The sequence below is a fragment of the Sitodiplosis mosellana genome, unplaced genomic scaffold, assembly GCF_009176505.1.
Source record: "Sitodiplosis mosellana isolate CC-2019 unplaced genomic scaffold, AAFC_SMos_1.0 Smas_scaffold_6226, whole genome shotgun sequence".
Taxonomy (NCBI): domain Eukaryota; kingdom Metazoa; phylum Arthropoda; class Insecta; order Diptera; family Cecidomyiidae; genus Sitodiplosis; species Sitodiplosis mosellana.
Window position 1 is genome coordinate 303,458 of NW_022601467.1, and position 22,852 is coordinate 326,309.

Sequence of the window (22,852 nt, forward strand, 5' to 3'; positions counted from 1 at the left end):
ATAAGGTCACCAAATAGAGTTGTATCGAGCTGAATTTTTCTCGAAAATGCAGGAAAAATATTCGTTTTGACTTTGATTTGGATTTCGTTTTTGTTTATAAATCCAGGAAGAATTTAAGCAGCTCTTCCCCATTCTATTGCATGTTATTTTGTGATTGAACTGTGAATCTCCGTTATATTCTCTCGTCTTATTGAAAACGAGAATAAAATGAGGATGATCGTTTGTATGGCGTCTCTTCAAAGAACATTCAAATAGATAAAAAAAAAATCATTGAAAAAATGCGTTTGGTATAAACACGGGAACTCAGCAAACCTGTCTCATGGTATTTGTCAAAGTTTTCAACTTATCGTACAAACACAATCTTAGCAGAGAAATGATGGCCGTAATAAAAATGTGCTCTGATTCACTGCAGACAAAATAGAAGCTATCTTCGAGCTTTGATGGGCTTTGCGAAAAAGTTGAGCATGTTTCAAAACTGCGTAGAAGCCGAAATGTCGATTTACAGTTCATTCAATGAGGTGCACTTTTTATTCAATGTCATCGACCTTGATTATATGAGGTCGACATAATATTTCCGAGCTAGGACGCTCGCACGCCACGCGCACACACAAACAAACAAACGCAACATCGGTTGAACAAGTGAAATCTCCGTCGATTGGCTATGAATTCCAAATTTACAAGCATATGTACATGTGCATACCGTGAATTATACGCTAAAAGCATCGTGGCATAGAGTGTAGCGGTGATTTTGCTATTAGGAGCAATCATATAAGCTCCATTGCTGTGAAAATACATAGGGCCAACATTCTATATAACGCCAGTTCTATTCTACTTTCGACTACATCGACTGCTATTGACATCAAACTGATGATAATTTAGTTTCATTAACTTTAAAAAATGACATCCTTATAATAATTCTCATTGAGATGCATTCAAGTCGTTTTTACCAAAGTTTTACAAAAATCCGGCTTTAAATGGAAATTAACGAATTGACAATTACAATTGATGAGAGCATTTTATGAGACATGAAATCGCTCGTTTTGAGATTTGCCGCAGACATGAATGATACTTTGAATCTTGCTGATAGCACGTACATTTAGTTGATTTGTAGAAAGAGCAATGTGCGAAAGATCTGACTTTTCCACAACGGTCATAGTGCTTCAAAATGAAGAAACATTTCAAAAGCAGAACATCTGTTTTTTTTCTTTCCATTCATGTCATCATTCTTTGTCGGATGATAGTTTTTTTTTATTCCATTGACATTTTCTCATTCGCTAGGATACCGGATTTTGAGTCTCTTTGTTTGATACACGTTTTGGTGTCGTTTGATGTTATTATTGAAACAAAGCGGAGTAGCATGCGTACGTGTTGAACTGAAAAATAAAAAAACAAATCACAGAAGCTCTCATTTTATATGGATTTTATGAAACATAGACATGTGAGTGAACATAGAGTGTATATGCAAGGACCAGACTGTTCAATGTGTTCATGGATCGAATCGAAATAACAACGAAAATCGATGAAATGTGTCTGGTTTGTATCATGCGTACATAGACCGCAATGTTTTTACGCATTTGAGATGCATTCGAACTTCAAGTACGACGCGTGGCTTTTGTATCCAGACGCTAAATGCAAACGCACACGTTACGAATTTTGCTCTCGTTTATTCGAGCTTTTCGCTTGCGTTCATTGACCAAACAGCGCTACGAAATCGGAGCAAAGCAATCCCCGTCTGTGTAACGGTATTCATTTTGAGCACTGCCATTGCACCGTTCGTTAGCACCACAGTTTTGTAACTGAAAATTATCGAATGCGAAAAACTAAAATTGTATACTTGTGATTCCATTCTACGGCAAATTTTTCATGGTTTCAAATGACTAAATTGCCATTGCGTAAACAATTCTAATTTTGTGTTGTTTTACTTTCGACGTTCGTTGGCTTTAATGCTCCCAATGTGTGGCCGTCGGTTAGAAGAGTTTGTCGAATGCAACGATCAAGAAAATGAATCTGAAAAATAACTGGATTATTAGATTGTTTCCAATGAATGTGTTTGTCTCAGTGACACGTTAACCTTAATGCTGTTGCACTCCATTGAAACGAGAATGCAAGCCATAAGTTGACTTTGAGCGGTAAAAATCGATTTTCTGCACATATTTCTATCCATAAAAAGCGCTTTTGTTTGAGGAAAAAAAAATAATAGCAGAAAAGAGAAAAAAAAGCAAGCAGCCAACGCAAAGCGACAATTGTTACGCGCATCAAAACAAATGTCACACGTTTACAATACCTTGACATCGTAACATGTGCATATTTCCAAAGATGGTTTGCCTTAGACTGTGAGATTCGTTTTGATTTCGGTTTGCAGCATAATTCATTAGCTAGGATCCCTTTACTCCGCCACGTTTGTTCCACTTGTTATGTTTGCAACGAATTGATCAAAAGCAGAAAATTCAAACACAAACCGTCCGTTGTTACCGTGCGCTGGTGTACTCAACATACTACACGGTTAATGGCATTGATTACATAAAGTGCTGTACTGTGCTCCGCTATGATGTGCTGTGTTGTACTATTTGACGTATATACATATACATATATATATCATGCACCGCGTGTATCAGCATATCATTAAAGCCATCCAAAATGTATCATGTTTCATGTACTTTAGTCAAGCGCTGTGAAACCGACCGAGACACAACAAAGCAGTAACACAACCGACAAGCAATAGCAAAAATATTTTATTTGAAATTTTCCCTCCCCGAACGAAATGTGCTTCAATTCAATAGCTTTGTAATGGCTTGAAAGTTTTTGTTTCGATGGAAACGAAAGCGAATTATATTTTAATTTCCGATCACAAACCAAACTTCATCCTGTATTTAGCCATTTGCCATATGCCGGCTTCTCCCTTGAATGACCACAAGTTGAAAGATCATGCATGCATTGTTGTGTGCGTGTAACAGTCTTTGCAGTGTTTACCTATTTTTGAAGCAGTGATTCATGCTCGATCACAATGTATGAATGTCATCGTCACCATCTAGTTAATGCTAGAAAATTCAAATGTGGTTGACGTTGACGCAGAGAAAAAAGAAGAAAAGAAAAATTACGCGCAAAACAGTTTGTAGATCCAGGCTCGTGTTTTTCAAAAAAACATTGTGTTTTTTTATTGTTGCTTCACACGAACAGTGTGAGAAAACCGTTTCAAAACAGAAACAAAACGCCGGAACTAAAAATAAATTTGCGTCAAAGTAACAAAAGATGAAACCGTTTCTGCTTAACAGAGACAGCACACGGCCATAAATTAGGGAGAATTGCCAGTCGCTCGAATTTGCTGCGCCAAAATCGAATTGCAAGAAAAGCATGGCACTTTAGCAAACCGCTTGACATGCTGATCTGCGCGATCATTTTTTTCTCTATACTTTAATGTGCGTCATCACGTTGAGCAACTTGAAAAGGGATGCACAGTCTGTCCTGTATAATTGTTTGCAATCACACTAGCTGTGATCGTTTTATTTACGCTTCGGACACATGCTTAAGAGTGTTTTCGTCATCCGTCTTATAAGTGAACAATGTGGTATTTGTAATTCAAGCGAAAAAGAAAATTCAAGTAAGAAAAATTCAAGCAAAAAATAACACTACTTATTGAACTTAAAGTGAGAGGTTGGTTGTATATTTCTCTCTCAAAGCCATTTTTGTGGGAACGAAATATTTTACTGCTGTGAGATGATGCTTTGTCGAAAGCAATTTTCAGAGGAAATGATAAAAAAGTGTAGTTTTGACCAACTAAAATGCAATAAAACTTCCCAACAAATCGGCCCATCTACATTTAATGGCGCTGAAGAGAAAAAAACAGCTATCGTTATTTGTATTGCAATTGTTCATTTGAATTTTACTCGCTGCTCTACTGAAAAGTCCCACATAGCACAGATAATAACCTTTTACAGCCGGGATATAAAGAGACGATTTCTCTAGTGTAGCAATTGCATTGTTATTGCTAGTGTTGTTGCCATCTTGTGTACTGCTTCTAGCTTCCTTTTCATTATGATTTGAATAAAGAAGCATAAAAAATAGCGAAAATATTTTAATCAAATCGACAAAGAGATGGAAGAGTGACGGAAGTTGAAATGGTAATTAAAACCATTTTAAAAAATGGTGCTTTTTCACCTATTATGATCCGTTGAAGTGTTGGGAGTGTAGATAGAAGTAATTTTGCAGCACAATATTGGATTGAATGCAATATAAGCCAAATGATAGTGAAGCCCCATTGCCATGCACATGAAATGTTCTATTTCTTTCATGCTCATGTACATTGTACACACCAGCAAACGTGTAAAATAACCAAATATCTGGGTAGACACTTTAAGCATCTCCATATTCATTTTCAGCGACGACAAGTTTCTTTCTCAAGCCACCAACACGGCATTCATTAAGTAGCATCAATATAATCCATGGAAACTGGATTGCAATAAATCGGTGTTTCCAAGTAGATTTCCCTCGTCTTCACTGCGCCTTCTCTTCATTTTCGGTATTTTTCTTCTTTCCGCTCGCTGTGCCGCCAGCAGCAAAACACAATGCAATGATTCAACCATTTCATATGAACAAACACATCTGACTCATAGCTGGAAAATGAAAAAGTCGACGAAAACCGAAATGGGAATTCTTGAAAATGCATTGTAAAATGGCGTCATCAAAATGATGATTCAACGACAATTCCAAGTACTAAAATTTCGGTATATAGTTGAAGAAAAAAAGTGTTAAATATTCTAAATTCATTCAAATTTATTTAAACTACGATATCGGACCACATTCATTGGATCTTCGAAGCGCAGATAGCGGTAGAAAGACTTGTGAACAAGTTTATGGACACATTTAATTCTCGCTCCATACCTACATCTAAAGCCACCTATATATATATATATATATATATATATATATTACGACAGCACGCACACATTCACGCATACACATTGAGTATGTTTGTGTGTATAGAATATACAGTGTTATGTGGGTCTGTTTGATGCTCTGAAATGAACAAAAAAATGTTTTTTTTTGTGTAACCGCGTGTTAAAATTCTGAATCGCCCAAAATTTGTGACGTCAGTCCCTTTCAAATCTACGGTTGTTTTTTCTCGATGATTAACATTGTGTTGTTAATGAGAACAAATATTGAAAAAGTGATCTCAGATTTCGCTGACGTGTAAATTGTAGATGCAATTTTTAAGAATTTTGTGACCTTTGCATACCATGTGTATTAAGTACATAGTATGACTTTGAATACCTCTTGAATTCCTCTACAGTGTACAGGCAACGATTGCCTCCAAGATATCCGTCAAATGTAATAACATGCTACCACGGTCACTTGCTGAGTTAGTTCAGCACCGCTGTTCAATCCATATTATTCATATTCATTAACTATTCGCTTATTTATTTATGTTTCTTCCGTTCACACCGTTATTAAAACCACTCATTTATAGTCGCAAAAGGTGTTCAATCCTTTCTTCATTTCATTTTTCATATAAATGACGACCACTCTAACTCCTTTCTGAATGTTCCGTTCCGATCGCCGTCGAAAACTGAGAAATTCGTAAAATTATTCAGCCACCCCAAGACGATGAACTAAAAGCATCTGTCAAGCGGTTGGGCGTCGTCTGAGTGCTGTTTTGTTCTTATTCTACAAAGTCATTAGCCCCGTGAGTCATCTGAATTTCCAAGACTCACATCCGATCAATAATTTGCTTTGGTCGATTGTGTTTTTCTCTCTCACGCAACGCATGTCTGGAGTACTCACTCTTATGAGTAATCGTTTTCATGGGAATTTTTTTTTTTTTTTTGGAGAGAAAGAAAATACATGGCTCGCTAATTTTCGTTCAATCACATATCGTAAGATGTGCCACTTCATTCACTTTGCATGCGGTAATGTACGGGCTGTGAATTGGTCGTAACAAATGCGAAAAAAATTGTGAGATTGGCACATTTCAATGATAATAGCAATTGGCAATAGCCAAAATAGATGCAATACATACAAACAAACATCACATTATGCAAATGTCAGCCCGATTCAAACGAACCCACGTCGCATATTCATATCGATAATCGCGTATTCATCTGGTTGAAATAAACAGCAACTTTGGCTTTGACTTGTTCATACTTTTCATGAAAAAAAAAGAAGAAGAAAAAAATCATGAGCAATGCTTCATATTCAGACGTCTAGTGCTGGGCTAGAGCTTCTAGCTTTATCGAATGTGTAATAGAATGTGGATCAAGTTTAGCCTACTACAAATCAGCTGTTCATTCGGGCTTGCACGAGCTGTACGAATATTTTTCGATTATGCGCACAAGTAATAATAATGACAGCTAAGGTAAATATATTTTTATCCAATCCTTTGACATTTTTTTGCATGCACCGCACACAGTGCAAGGTACACCACACACCACTCTACACGCGGTATTAATGAGTTATTTTAAAATTCGAATGAAAAAGCGCGGCATTTGAATTTCCCCGTCTTGTTTGCTTTGTTTCACATTTTCTTTGCGGCTTGATACGTATCGAGCTCATCGAATCAGGTTCAGATGCCAAGTCTAAGTTTATACTTGATGATCAACGATCATGCATTCAACATTCCGGTTGACGGTACACATATACGCAATATTTCTGCTGAATGTTTTCATCAAATCCACTCTAGGCATTTCACATAGGGCAACACCAACGTTTCAATGACTTGTTATTCGTCGCACACAGAGAAACGCACATGGCTACGGTTCAGATTCACAGACAAAATTCGACTCGGTGTGGTTTGTTGTTGTTGTAGTTGCTGCTGCTTGCGGTTGGAAATGAGATATCGATATACTGAGAGTGAATGTGAGGTGCATATGGTTCAACACTCATTTCGAGCAAAGAGCTTGCGTTACAAATATATTTTTGTTTGTGTGACCTGATTCTATATCATCCACTTCGTAGTCGTCGTTATTTTTTCTCTATTCCCAATTCATACATATTCACATCTATATGTGATGTGGTACTCAAACACATATGGTTGATTCTTTCTCTTGCTTGCTTTGTATCTTCTGTTCAAAATCATGATTTTTTATTGAGTAAATTAGTAAATTGTTTTTCCCCAGTTGAACTCTCTTTCTCTCTTTTGTCGATGGGATCTTGTTCAATCTTTATTCAACTGATTGAAATTGTCCCATTGAGTATTGTACGAGGAACTCAAGAATGAGACGCAATCACAGTTGCAATGACGGCGACATAAAATAAATAAATCAGCCAACGCTGATAATAGCGAATGCCATTCATTTGTTTTCTACAAGATAACAAAAACAAAACCGTGACGAACACAAAAACTCGCTGCAGTCGCAGTAATCGTTTGATTTTTAAAATCGCGTCTATTGAAATGTTCAGTTAGAAAATTACAAGTAAAGCGATCAAAAATAGAGTTGCATTGAAGGGAAATTGAAAGGGAAAAGTCATTAATTTCACATATATCTCTTACTCTCTTTTGCAGGCTAACTTTGGCATAATTCAGTAAAATACGCGAGGTGAATTTGACACGGCCTTTGCTTACTCGCAACAGTTTCCTTGGTGACTGCCCCGCTGGTTTGGAAGAATCCCAGCTGAATATAAATAAACGGTTCAAGTGAACAGGAAAAAAAATCGCATATTGACTTTTGAAAGTGCATACGAAATTTGAAGAAACAAAAAGAAAACAACTGCTATCCGAGTTAAAAAGTCAACTCTATTCTAAAGACAATTTGAATAAACTAAACGAAATCTGGCTTTGCGTAGTGAATCCGAAGTGAAACGGCGTAAAACCAAAAAGAACAAATATCAAGACGAAATTCAAAAACTGTGATTCAACTTAGATACCTAATTATCAATCATACACAAAACTGTTTTATAGACGGATACGTGTGTGTGCGGACCTTTAAAAAAAAAAAAGAAATAAGAAGAAAAGACTCGCAGTTCTGTTTAACGAAAACTCATAGTTAAACCCAACAAGCAAACAAAAACTTGTCAATTTTATTTATCGCGATATAGATATAGTTGAGTCAAACTTGTTTTGAGCTTAGCTATTGTGTGCATCCATTGAACTGATTAAGAAAATTTATCAACGTAAACCGAAAACACAATCCAAAACCTAGACAAAATGGAGCGCGAATCAAATCCAATGCAACCAATGTGCCGTTCTGGATGCGGTTTCTATGGTAATCCAGCTCAAGACGGTCTATGTTCTGTATGCTACAAAGTAAGTATTAGCTGTCATTCATTTAGTCAATCTTTAATTCAATGAAATTCAATGACGTTATCGTGATGGGCGTAGTCGAACGTATGTTTTTTGTTTGGTTTGGTTTGATTCTGAATTGAGATCGACGGCCCACGAATCGAAATTTATTATTTCTTCATTATTTTATTATTATTATTTTTTCAACCGTATATATTCACGCTGTAAACTTGATTTAATTGTAATTTGCCCCGTTTGATAAAAGGACTCACTTAGAAAGAAACAGCAACCTCCCGTTAGTAGTACACCTGTAGCAGTTTCAAGTTCGCAACAGCAAACACAAAACTTCAGTTCACCTGCATCGGTCACTCACACAGCACAGCCAACAGTACAGACTTTGCAGCAACCCCACATTGAAACCAACAAAGAAGTAAGTTCTTTCAAATGATCGTCGTCGATTTTGTGCATATTTGCTAACCCGTTTCTTTCTCTCTCTCTGTCTCTTACAACAGAAACTACCTGAAGCCAGCGCAAGCGCAACTAGTGAAATAGCCGGAACTTCCATTAGTGATGATCAAGACGACAAAGATGGTGACAAGGATTCAAAGAAAAAGAAAAACCGTTGTGGCATTTGCCGCAAGAAGGTTGGATTAACAGGTAAGTTCATGGCCCATTTCAATGTCCATCGATCGAATCCACTTCACAAAAACACAAAAAGAATTCGAATAACAACAACAACTAATTGACAAACGATTTTCCAATACTATAGGTTTTCAATGTCGATGCGGTGGTCTCTATTGCTCCGTACATAGATACAGCGATGAACACAAATGTTCGTACGACTATCGAGAACATGGTGCCCAAGAAATTAGACGCAATAATCCCGTGGTTGTCGGAGAAAAAATTCAAAAGATTTGAACTCTTGTGCCATCTAATTAATAATTTTTATAACATATATTATTAATAATAAATCTAAAACACACAAAAAAAAATTCGAAAAAAAAACAAAACAAAACAGAACATTTAACTATGCAGAAGAGGTAAAGAGAAATGTAAAAAAAAATTGAAAAAATTATTTGCAACAAAAATGTTATTTTAAATACAGTTGAAGAAAACAAATTAAAGAAAAGAAAAGCAAGCAAAAATTTTCAACAAAAACACTAAAAAAAAACCAATCAACACTTGAACACTCTGTACACAAAAAGAACTATCGAAATGAAACAACAAACAAAAAAGGTTTAAGCTAAATGCGAGAAATGCAGAAGAGGGATTTTTTAAGCAAAAAAAGAAGTTCACACACAAACAAACACCTATGCAGTCGCGATTAGAGAAGAGTAACAATTTCAACAAGGATTGCAAAAATCTGAATATAAAAAAACACTAAAAGTAAATTAGAATAGAGATTGAAGATGATTATGATTGATATAAATGTATGCATATATAAAACAAAAGATAAGACGGGAGAACAAAGAAGAAGAAAATACAAGAAATGAAACAAATAATTATAATTTATCAACATCTCAAAAAATGTGTTACGAATGTTCAATGAAGGCTTACGTTTGGCTTAAAGAAATACCGTACTTTCGTTGTTCACTAAATACACACAATCCTTCAGTAAACAGCACACAAAACCTCACCGAATTTCCACTTCCACAGCCCAATCATATTTGTCCATGATTGAAAGTAGGTGATCAATGTGCTTATCGTTCGACAAAATTACGGAATTTCTTCAATTTATGTATTCGACCACTTTACCGTACGTAGTTTTAATTATATTATACATGAGAATAATATTAATAATAACTATTATGTATTAATGGAGAAAACACAATACACGGAAAACGACATCCGGAGCTAAGAAAAACAACCAAACAAACAATTTGAAATTATGAAGAGAATCGCTAACACGAAATCACACATTTAAGAGAATAATTATGAAAGAAAAGCAGCAGAAAAACGGAAAGAAACATCTTCTTATTGTAGGAAATAAAAATTGGTTTAGATACATACACACACACACACACACACACACAACAACCAAAAATCCACTAAAGAAATTTGTCGAATAGAATTTCAATTCAGGAGAATAGAAAAGCATTGAACATTATACAATTCACCGACATATTTAATTTCAGACACAAAAACACAACATACCTGAATCATAAACTGACACCGTAAAAAAGAAAACAATACAGTAACACTTACTTTCTCTTTCTTTCTTTCTTTCTTTCTTTCTTTCTCTCTCTCTCTCCCACTCTCTCTCTCTCTCTCTCTCTCTCTCTCTATCGCTCACAACTGCATTGCGTGCACTTGAACACGGTTTTGCAGTGTCATTGTCGTTGAACCGATGGTTGAATCTAAATTCTCAAAAACTCTTTCTCTGTATTGATGCTGTTCGTTCGAATGAAGTCCGTGTCTTTTGAAAATAAAATAAAAACAAGAAGGTCGTTACCAAGTTTATCTCTCCTCGTTCCAGTTGAAGAATAGTTCGTTTTTCGAAGAAAAAAAAAATTCCTGCAAATCGCAATTAATCAGGTATATGTACATAGAATCCTAGTCTGACACGCAATTTCTTTCATTGTGCGTACGCGCGCACACGTCCGCGCACTAAAAATCGCGTTTGCTTTGTATGGGTATCAAAAAAAAAAATATTGCATTGGAAATTCTAAATTTAAATGGACTAAGCACTAAACACAGACACCGACAAATAATCAAGTAACATCACGATTAACGAAATTTCATCTGAGGCAAAGAAAGAAACGCACAGAAATCACTAACGTTTCCATACCAAAGTGGCTGAAGAATAAAACTAACAAATAAAATAGATAGTTCGAATGAACTATTCATTGTTAACACAAAAAGAAAACAAAAACGATTTACGAATTAAAGAGATATTTTTTTTTGTCCGAACAAAAGATTTTATTTGCCGCAAAAATTACAAAAATTCAGATTTAAATTGAAAAATTACTACGGAGTACAGAAAGACATCAAATACCTACATTATAAATATTATGATAAACGACTAGATTTATATGATAAGGAGGAATCAATGCCATAATTATCGTTGTTACATGCGAGACGCAATAGCCGGCAAATGTGAATATTCCTGGTATCTACTGTCACTACCGGTTCGAGCCAAACCAAACCACATCCGTCGCTATTTTGTCCCGCATCGCAGCAACGTTAAGGAGGAAACATATAAGAGAGAGTAATTCCTATATTAGTTTTAAAATGTAAGAAACTTTGCGGATTTAACCATTCAATTTCAATTTAATCATTTCTATTATGTTCTTTTTGTTGTGCATCTCTTCGAATATTTGCGTTCAATTTTTCTCCATGTATTTTTTTTTTTACTAAAATTAGGGGTTTCACATTTTTTGTGCTTTTTTCCTATTTTAATTGAATTTGCGTTCGAATCAAGTGTTTTAGGTTCAAAATATATTTTTGACACAGAACAGTAACAATAACTGAAACAACAACACATCCAAACAAAGAAAGAACTAATTGGTCTTTATTAGAGAGTATTTTCGATTGCTTTTCAAATTCACTAAAATTTAGTTTTGATAGACGCACATTGACGCGTGAACACAATACACGTTCTAAGATTTAATATGTAAACAATAACAACAACAACAACAACAACCAGAACAACAACTACAACAACAAACTTTGCAATATTTAATTTAAAAAAAAAAAACGTTGTATTTTCTTTTCCTTTTTTCTGTTTTTGTATTGTGACAAGAATTCGATAGCTAAAATGAGAAGAAAATGGAATCAATTTCATTGTAATTGTCTTTTGCAATTAATATCCAAAACACGTATGTATCTTTGTTACTAGTTATAAAAATCATCACACACGGGGCAGTGAGGCAACAAATTAAACGAAGAATATTAATAAAAAAAAAATCAAAATAAACCAACCAATATGTAGTTTTTTCCCCCAAAGAGAAGCAAGAAAAAAAAACATGTTCTACTTCAATTTCCTTTATCTTCTGTTTTCAAGACATAGACCGATTCGTTAATTTCACTATTATTTATCTTCGGAGTTAGTTTTTACAACTATTCACTTTTTCCTTCTTTATTTTCATTTTCATAAACACACGTACGACACACACACACACACACACACACTTACGAGTTAAAACGAATGAATTAATCAGATTATGATTACGAGTTTAATTATGAAAAATAAATGAATCATTATCATTTTATTTGTTTCTCGTTTAGTACCTACATAGGCCGTACTACAAGATTAAATTTAAAAATATATGTGTAACATAGGGGTTTCGCGTTAATGATGATTATTCAGAGAGATTTCTTTCTTTCTTATATAAATTTTTTTCTTGGTTGTTTGAATTGAATTAATTAGTGAGCAAATCAATAAAATTGAAGACAAAAAAAATGAAAATGCTAAAAAAATATTGATATAAATGCATACAATTTATTGAATAAAAACACATAAATGCAAACAATTTTGTTTTTTTGTTGTTGTTGCAAATTTCCGGTTTGCAAATGTTGCGATCATCAAATTTGACGATTATTCTTTGACATTCGCACTAAAAGCCATGCATGGGAGAGAATGAAATTAGCAGAAAATTCATTTTTTCATTCAAGTTATATTTTTTCTATATTGAATTCCTTCACTCACGTGAAAATACACTAAAACAACTGGACACCTGAGTCTTAATATTTTTTTTTTTTCAATTTGAAAAAAAGGAATATTAGTTGACATTTCCATCTTTCATGCCTGGACTTGAAATTTATGATTTATTTTACAGATATTACAGAGTAATTTTGTATAAAATTATTTATTTGCAGAATCGAGATGAAAATACGCTTTCTAGCTTACATCGAAGTCTTCAGTAGAATATTTTAACATAAATGGATTTTTTGAAAATAAATGAATTTTTTTTTTTTTTAAATTGATTCATATTTTTTCTGTCTTGACCAAAGATATTTTTGTTCTACTTCCAAATAGAATTTTACTAGAAATGTGATGCTTAAGATTGCGGCGAAAAGCACTTGAAATCATAAATCATAGGTTTCACTATTCGAACCAAGATGGCGCTGGTTTTGGCTATGAATTTCTTAGTGCAATTTAATTTCACACAGAATATTTTTCAAATAGATAAATAATTCTTTTTACGCATTCAATATATGGCTTTAATATTTACAATTTTTTTTTTTTAATTTTAAATTCAATTTGATAATTTTTTCGATATTCGATATCTTCTGTTGGTTATTCTCTAAGTAAGGCTGCCGAGGAAACGTGTCATGTGGAAGAAAAAATACAATGGAAGAATATAAGTTGCCAAACAAGTTTGGGTTGTTTAATGTCAAGATGTTGATTTAAAAACGTATGTCAATGTTGATTGACAAAATTGACAAATAATGATGTTTGTAATGAATAGCAAATACAAAAAAAAAACGGGGAAAATGAAATACAACATTAAATTCAAACCACAACAAATAATTTCATTGACATTCAGAAGCGGAACCACTACAATGACACCTTGGTGAAATTGATGTAAAGTGGATCATTGTATGCTATTCACATGAAGAATTGAACTTTTTGCCCGCTTTATCCTTTTCAATCCGAATTTCTCATACCACTTGAGCGGAGCAGAGGTTGTCGATCATTAACGTAACATATTCTAAACAATGTTGCATAAATTCATTATGCGTTGCTTAAACGTTCGAAGCATAAAGAATAGATGAAATTTGTCACAAATTAATAGAAAGCAACACAATGTATTTTAAGTAATAATGAATAAAAGTTATTTGTGGCTGAACATAAATGCTTTTACTTTTGGGCAAAATTTGAAGAAATTAAAATCGGCCAAATATTGTTTGCATGTTGAAAAACAAACAAAAACAGAAATCACTGAACTGAGTGGCGAAATATTTCACAACGAAGAAGAGACAATTGACATGAGTATTGTCCATTGGCATATCGATCACGTGACTGTTTCTTTTTCCTTCTTTCTTTTCTTCTTTTTTTTTTTGGTGAAATGAAAGCTAAACGATTCAATGGAAACAGATGCAAATTAAAGCAAAAACAATGCTGGATACTCTTTTTTCGGATGCAGTCGGGGATAAATGGTTGATATGCAAATCTCCGTTTGGTACGCAAATCGACATGTGTGACTTGCAATACTATGAATGTTATTGCGGTCCTTTTTTCTGTGGCCGTTCAACACGTTGAACTACATTTCATTTGACTATCAATTTGGCTTTCGAGATGTATTCTCAAAATGGGCATTTACATACAATGGCAACTCTTTTTTTTCTTGTTCTTTCTTTTTGAGGAATACAAATACGTACAGTATTTGATGTAAGACCAACAATTACCCATGCTCAGCGTAGATGCACCAGCATTGTATATTGATTTCTTTTCCTGGAAAAATCAGTTTGAATAGGCTCGCTGAAGTTTTCCTTCCAAAGTAAAAGCAAATCTACGGCATTGATGCACACATTGTCGACCCATCCGTTTGCTCGTAAATCCCAGCCCATTGGACATACTTTGCATACGCATTGCGGTCACAGATAGCAAAGAACAGATACAATATTTTTTTTGATTACATTACCATTGATCGGATCAACTGGCTGTAAAAGCAAGGCCATTAGCTTGATTTACCTGATTTCGATAAATAGATCGCACAATCAGTTTGCCGACATATTGTGCCATAAGCAGATGATATTGTCTTCTGTGTTTGCATCGCGCGCGCATATTTGCGTCCTTTCGGGCATACACTTCATCGCTCTGTGCATCGACGACATGTAAGTGAACATGTAAGTCGGCTTTTACGAAGCGTTTCGGTTCAACAAATGAAGAGTAGATGATCATCTGTATGTTAGCTTTTGTCAACTGTTCGCTACAATGCCTCTTCTTCTTTTTTTTTTTCGCGGGCATGATCTCTGATTAAATTGAACGCAAAACTCTAAGGAACAGGACAACCGAAACGGAATCCCTTCACTGAACTATCGACCGACCATTTTTCTCACGATTATATGCGCACTGAAAGTAATGAATTGCTTCTTTGTTGATATTCACTTTGATTTCCCGACTCACAGTGACATCGGGTGACAACCATAGATAAACGTATTTTTTTGAATTTGCCGCCGAGATTTAGACGATGCATCTACCGTCTACACACTTATGCCGAGATGCATCAAACGAGGAAGAGGAATGCCTAACGAATGGAACTATGTGAAAGGCCGAATGGAAATTTATTTTAGTCGAACATATATCGAAGCAACAAACAGAGTCCAACTAATAGTGGCGCTAATTATGATAATTTTTCGCCAAGTTTCAATCCACACCGCCTTCTGAGTTTTCATTCTGAGTTCACTGTCGGTAATCAAGTAGATTTTCAATTATGAAATTGATTCTGCTGCATTCGAAATGAGAGAAAACAACGACAAAGGCGAAACAAATTTCTGAAACGTATCTATACTTTTGGCTGTATTTATCAAACACATCGCTGTGCCATACTGCCCTTTCAAGTACTACATGAAATGTGGGGCTATTGTTCCGACGTTTTCTTCGTATTCTCCATATATTGATTATTTGAAATAAAATCAAGTCATTAAAGATTTAAACAGTAACGAACTGAAAATGCATCAAATCCTTGCTGAAGAAAATTGAAATTTTATTCGCCTCTTCTTTCGAATTAGTGCGAATTGCATTGTTTGCTGTGCAGCATCGAACTAATAACAGAATATTTGAAATACACAAGAATGCAGCACGGTCTTGTTTCGCATATCCTACAGCTTCACAATGTTAATGTCTACTTTGCCCACTGCTTGTGGCTGTGTGTATCAGTATTGTCTTGCGTGGAGAACATAGCGCACAGCAAAATCGTGATGTATGCCTGCTCGTTTTACTAATTAGCCTACAGCAGTTAGATCTTGAATTTAATTCAGGTAGAAAAAAAATAGACCGATAAAACGAAAACCAATTTTTCCCTTGCCCAGATTCAACGTTAATAAGCGTTGATTAATTTTTTTTTCACTGTGCCGTTTGAATATCAGTTCTTTTCAAATGCTATTTTGTTCAAGTGATTCACATTAATTGAATCAGACAAGCGTAGCCATGTATTGTTTCAATATTTGTTTCTTTGACTTTTCCTGCCATTTTTGCATTTTTCTGCGTGAATAGCACGTAAATTAGACTTGAGCGAGACCTGTGTGGGCGATGCTCATGTCAACTAATTAAATAACGACCGAAAACAAATTGTAAAGAGCAACGATTTTTTCATAGTTCATTCTATCATGTCCTACCTTTTGAAATACAATCAGTGCATACAAACAGATTTTATTTATGTAATTAGAAATAGTCTCTTATTATTCTTTATTTTATTTTTCAATCATTTTGTCCTTTTATTTAGACTCTTAATAGTCACGATTTTCAAAATCAATCCATACAAATCTTATCGTTACGTTCGCAATATAAAAGAATTTGATTTTCAATTTAATATTTTGCTACGCGAAGATTTTGGATATACCACTTTTGCGAGAAACTTTGAATAAAGTACAGCGATTATTCACAGCATTTTGGTTGTATTATTACAATTTATACCATTTTCTGTGAATTACTAGAATAGACAAAATATTGCTTTGTTCTGACATGGGGAAAATGACTGAACGAACGTATCGAATGAAAATGATGCATGTAATAATTCGCATCTACATTTAATTTCTAAATTTAGTCAATTTTTAATTGACTTTGAATCAGAACTAATGATTTTAAAGTGTATTTGTGCGACAACTTCTGCACGAAACGAATGTGCCAAAATGAAAACATAAATTATTTGATATAAAGCATCGTCCAATTGGTCGCTTTCCCCCCTCTTTCTCAAGATCTTGAGGCGTATTACTAATCAACGTTTCTGAAAAATTCAAATACAAACCACATCGTTGTCGTCGTTGTCGTCGTCATCGTCGGCGGTACCTTTTGAAATCATATTGAATAATTTACTTCGGTTTGTGTGCCGCTGACAAAGCCATTGTTGAGCAGTATCTTTGAAAATGTTGCATTGAAATCAAATCGTATAAATTCGCCGAGACTTGTAATTTATAATCAAGTTGTTTATTGAGTATGGTTCGGCGCAAGAAAAAGCGAAGTAAACACACAACATAAATTTCAAAGCGGAGCAAATGATATTAGTTGTTTAAACGTTTCGCTTCGATCTTGACACTTTTCAAATTGAAATGCCGTTTAGTTGTAGCTGTTGTTGTTGTTGTTGTTTTTTATTTTTCGGGAAGGTGCATTGCATCAGGTAATTGCAAAAGGAAACACAAAGCAAGATTTGTGAACGGTGCTTGGATTGCAGAATTTATTGGCAACATTTTTTTTCTCCAACGTTCACAACTACATACTCGAAATACAATCAAACTACGAAATTTTTGATGTAGATTTGTTCATTCCTTCAAACTAAATGGCATCTAAATGTGTTTATTAACATACAATAAATTATTAAAGTTCATTGTTGATGCCTAATATGAAGCAAAATGAGCCAAAAAAACACACACACAGGAATTACCAACAAAAGATGGAAAATATATTAAGTTTCTATCTGCAACAACCTAGGGGATTCACGCCAAATTTTATTTAGCAAAATCTATTTGTATTATTTAAATCATGTAAAATTCACGCTAGATTTCAAATATTTTGTATTATTTCCCGAATGCGTTGTTATTGTTCATATTCACCTTGAGAATTATGTTCCGGAAGTGGGTTTTGGTGGATCCTCAGGATCGTTCAAAACTGCTCCCGGTTCTGGAAGTGGGTTTTGGTGGATCCTCAGGATTCCCAGTCTAATCCATCCTGAAGATTCACCAAAACCCACTTCCAGAATTTTTGAAGCGATAATGACGTCAACAGATTGGACGTGGTTCTGCCGACAGTCGGTTTATTGAACAAAATTGAGCAAAATTGAAATTATGCATACATATCTGTTTAATATGTTGAAACATAAACAAATTCATATTATTTGTTCATATTTTAAATATGGAAATTGGCGTGAGGCCCCTAGGCAACAACGTAACGAATGAACGAGCAACTCGCCATTGTATTTGTGGCGGAGTATAAATAAGAAAAATGAAATGGTTTTTCTACCAAAATTAGATTGCATGCAATTGATTCTAGAAACATTTCACTTCGTCTCGTGTACTGCATGTCAGTGAGCTCACTTTGCATTTATGATAATAAACCGATTCGTTTTTTTTTTCTCGTTTCGTTCACTTCATTTTTTTATGGGATCTTTTCTGCATTGGCAATTGTATTCTAGTTTTCTATAGTAATATTCAATTCGTTATTTGCCAATGAGAAAAGAACGTTTGTCGGTAGAACAATTGAAAATAGCGCTGTTTGCAAACCAACCACACCGCCGCGCCATTTTGAAATTACAAATAAAATTTATTCTATTCGGTGAATGACACACGTCAAGTAGATGCAGTCGATTTATTGTGCAGTAATATTCTTGTGTGTTGGTGGTTGATGTGCTTTTTTTTATCGCGCGATTCGCGAAATGTCATGATTAGCTCCGCCCGCCTGTTCATTTGATACGTATAAAACATTTCTTGATTTTTTTTTTTGGTTTATGTTTATTGTTACATTTGGCTCCTGTTCCTTTTTCTCACCAGCGTTTGTAAACATGCGGTGGATACAATTTTTTTTTCTTCTCGTTTGTTTGTTTGTCATCCGCAAACTGAAGAGGCACAACGTGGAAATCCAACGTGCAATTGAAAGCATTTGCGATAAAAACAATGATGACAATGGCACCAAGCCACCGAGAGTCAACAGAAGAACCGATCGAAAAAACGATCAACCATACCTGACAAAAGACGGCCGTTCTTTTGACTCTTTTCTGTTGTTGAAAGCTTCCTTTCATTGAATTCAACATAAATCGCAATTAATCTTTCTTGTTCGGTGGAATTCTGAGGCGCATGCATGCAAATGCTAGACACCGAATTACGTTCCCTTATATTTTCGGTTCTGTTTGCATGAAGCATTAAATATTGCTGTGTGTGTGTGTTTTTTCGGCCTTTTGCATCGAATGAGTGCATAACATCAGCGCGAACGATGACTGCGGAGTATATTTGCAAACGGCTTTGCAAAATAATCAAACAAGATAAAAGGCCACAGTGAGCTTTACCGCCATGTGTGCATTTACATACAAGTGCATTGTTCTTTTTGGCGGCTACCTTTTATTTTCGCCATGAAAACGGTGCATAGAAAGGGGGAAAAAAATTGAGAGATGATCTCTCCTCATGTGAAATGATTTAAATAAAACAATCTCCATCGTATCACAATTAGATCAATGCTATTGTCAATCGAAAGTGATTTGGCTGATCAAAGGAAATTAACAATTGAGCAATCGCTAAAGAATCATCGAAATCAGACGGATGAATATGACTTATGATCAACAAGTCGTTCGAATCCAGCACGTACATGTTGTGTGAATTGCGAACGGTAACAGTTACCACGCCTTTTGACATTATTCTCGTTCAACAGCCAATCAAATGTTTCGCCATGTTGTGCAGGCGTTACCTAGCCATCCATCAAGCTCTGATGACTGACAAACAATCAAAAGTTCCGCTATTTCCCGGTACGAGCACAACAATCGAGCAATTGAAATTCCATATTTCTAACTCATCGGTTTTACATTTCCTTCGTTTATTTCAAGCCGGTCCAGCGATCGAAATGGCCAATCAAATTGCTAAAAGAAGAAAAAAAAAATCACAAAACCAAAAGCAGCAAGAGCATTAGCGTCGTAACCAAATCCGAATTGAAGCCAACAAAGTCGCAAATGATGGACTGAGCGAATGAAATAAATAAAATAGTTTGTGGAACGGACGGAATATCATTGAAACTGCTTTGATCTTCGTTGACATTGTACAGATTTCGGCGATCGGAACATTCAATGCAAACGGGTGTGCTGCTGCTGTGGCTGTGGCTGTGCCAAACAACGAATGACGCGAAAACAAAAGGAAAACCGCACCATTCGGTCGCTTAACATTGATTTGGAATGTTGCATTGAAATTGTGCCTCCTGCTTAAATTGACAATTATGTTCGAATGACAATATAAATTTATTATCAACTTTCAGCTCACTCGTCGCAATCTTGTTTGAATTGCGCTCTGCTTCGCCCTTTTTCCATATGCACTGTTTTACAGCATTTTATCAACATTGCCGACAATTGTTGTCTTGCTGCTCAAAAGGCTTTTGACTTTTTGGTCGGACAAAAAACATTGATGATGGCAACGATGTGCATACATGTTTTTTCGGTGTGCGCTTGCTGGCGTTGTGATACTTTTTTTTCCTCACAAAATGAACACATATCCCTTTGGACTATTCTAACCAAATATGTAGACACATTTGTGAGATAAGTGCGATGTCCTTAACAATTCGGAAATTGCGATTGAATTAGAAAAAAGCTTTGTGTATCCAAAGAGTGGATGATGAGCATAACTTTTTGATGTGCATTTCATTTCGTTTCCATTTCAGCTGATTTTGAACAGTGTTCGTTACGCTATGCCTGTTGATTTGTGCATTTCTTTTTGATGAATGCGACTAGGCGTTGATTTTTGTTGATGCGTTACAAATTTTGAAATCCAAAACGAGCCATATTGATAAGCTTCTTTTATTTGAATGCGTTAGTAGTCACGACAATGCAAGCACTTGCACGAAGCAAAAATCAACAACAATCTGAAACTCTGTTCACAGAGGAAGAGTAGGGAAGCACAGAAATGAGTGTTTGCGATCGCGATGGATATAAAAGTCATTATTTGCGAGAAATGCAAAAAAAATTTGAGAACGAGGAACAGACATGACCGACTCACAGGTGGGAACAGCACATCATCGTGCACAAAAACGACAATATCAAACGAGAGCGAGAGAGAGGGACAGAGTGAGAGAGCGGAAAAAACGACAACACTCGAATGGAGTACATTCCGTTTACATGAAAATTGTGTGAGGATTATATTTTACAAAAAGGCCGCCTATGAAATAATAGCAGCTCGAAATCGAATTGGAATGCAAACTTGTGTTGCGACCAAAGTGTAAAGGAGATCGTGGTCTCTACCAAAACACTAGGTTTTATCAGTACAATGTAGAAAGTAGCAAAATTACAAATGTGAACGAGAAAAATTGTACGCTGCGAAATGAGCAGAGGAAAAAACACACACAAAGAGAGGTTGAGAGAGAGAGAGAGAGAGAGAGAGAGGGAGAAAGAGAAGAAATGTAGGCAAAAGATGCAAGACGCAGTCGAAACTTGGAGAGGGATGGTGCAAAATGGAAATGTACGGGCGAAATCGAATAAAAACGAACCGCACAAGCAAGCAAATAGAAGAATCGAGATGGAGGGACTGAGAAACGGCAAAACAGAGACGGAGAGCGTCAAACTGTCAGTCAAACTAACTGACAGTTTCAAACGTAGGTATAAAATGTTATACGGAAAATTAAAGTAGAATTGTATCTAATAAAGCGGTTAAGCGATGTATTTGTATATTTTTGTCGGTATTATATATGTTATTATACAGTGAAATCGAGGCGAAGCGAGAAACTGTACCGAAAATAATCAGCGGCAGCGGCAATGGCAGCAGCAGCGAAACCAAAATGAAAACGGCACAACATACGTATGAATTACAATTTATTCAATGCAATGCATGAGAAGTATGTATTTATAATCATCCATTGAAGCCTTCATGGAGATTGGCTGCGTGCATGCTTGTCGTCGTCGTCGTCGTCGTTTTTTTCGCCTCTTCTGTTGTTCGTTTTGAGCTATTCCTCATAAAATTAGAACTCAGCCAATGATTTGATTGATTCTGGATGTATTTACAGAGAAACCCTCTCCTTAGCTCTTGTGGTGTAACAACGTTGCCGTGTCCATCGCGTTTCATGTGGATGGTGTTGAATACAGTTCGGAATATGACATACCATCGAGAGGCTTTCTAGTTAGATACTGTTGGCCATTGAATGGCACCGATTAAAAAAAAAACACCAAAGAGAAAAACACCATGTCTAATGTTATGGTATTAAAGCATTTGGGAAAAGCATGTGTGTGTATTTCGGCCCTGCCTCGATTTTCTGTTTGTATTCGGAACGCGACGTTTTTATGCGATTATCACAGATATCATTTTCTGGATTCATTGTTAATTTTCTATGGCATTTTGTTTGTTTGTTTGTTTTTTCTTCCCTTTTCGTCTATTTCCTCTGATTATTATGACGATTATTGTGTATGTGTGTGTATGCGTGTGCGTGTGTGTGTTTGCTCTTTTCAATTTTCCTATTTTGCAGCACTGTGTTTTCATACGTAGCCAATTCTCTGTGTTATTCGAAAACTTTATGAATAGAATTACGATTAATTTAAGCACTTCAACACCGAGAAAATCCACATGAAGTGCATTCAAGCAACGACAACAATAACAGCAGCAGCAAATACAATGAATATTGACTTTTATTTAAAATGAAGAAGAGAAACTAAATGAATTTCACACAAATGAACGCTTTAATGGAATTTAATTTAATATAGAATGGTTAAATCAGTCTTGGTCGGCGGTGTTGTGGACTTTGAAGAAGAATAAAAAAAAATAGAAAAATTTCGATCCCGGTAGTTGGTATTTTGTTACAAAATT

The 22,852-nt window shown here is 35.3% G+C and overlaps 1 protein-coding gene across 4 annotated transcripts in view; it reads left to right on the forward strand.

Moving 5' to 3' along the window:
• The window catches only part of LOC129579007 (AN1-type zinc finger protein 6), a 28,484-nt gene extending 16,352 nt beyond the window's left edge, over positions 1-12,132 (forward strand). For 3 of the 4 annotated variants that reach the window (XM_055468456.1, XM_055468457.1, XM_055468458.1), the window contains exons 2-5: positions 7,496-8,236; positions 8,478-8,642; positions 8,725-8,869; positions 8,982-12,132. In XM_055468456.1, coding sequence (XP_055324431.1) covers positions 8,138-8,236; positions 8,478-8,642; positions 8,725-8,869; positions 8,982-9,130 — 558 coding nt within the window. In that variant the 5' untranslated portion in view covers positions 7,496-8,137 and the 3' untranslated portion in view covers positions 9,131-12,132. Of the gene's footprint in view, positions 1-7,187; positions 7,407-7,495; positions 8,237-8,477; positions 8,643-8,724; positions 8,870-8,981 lie in introns of those variants that run through there. The other variant, XM_055468459.1, reaches the window with a different exon arrangement.
• Positions 12,133-22,852: the final 10,720 nt, after the last annotated feature.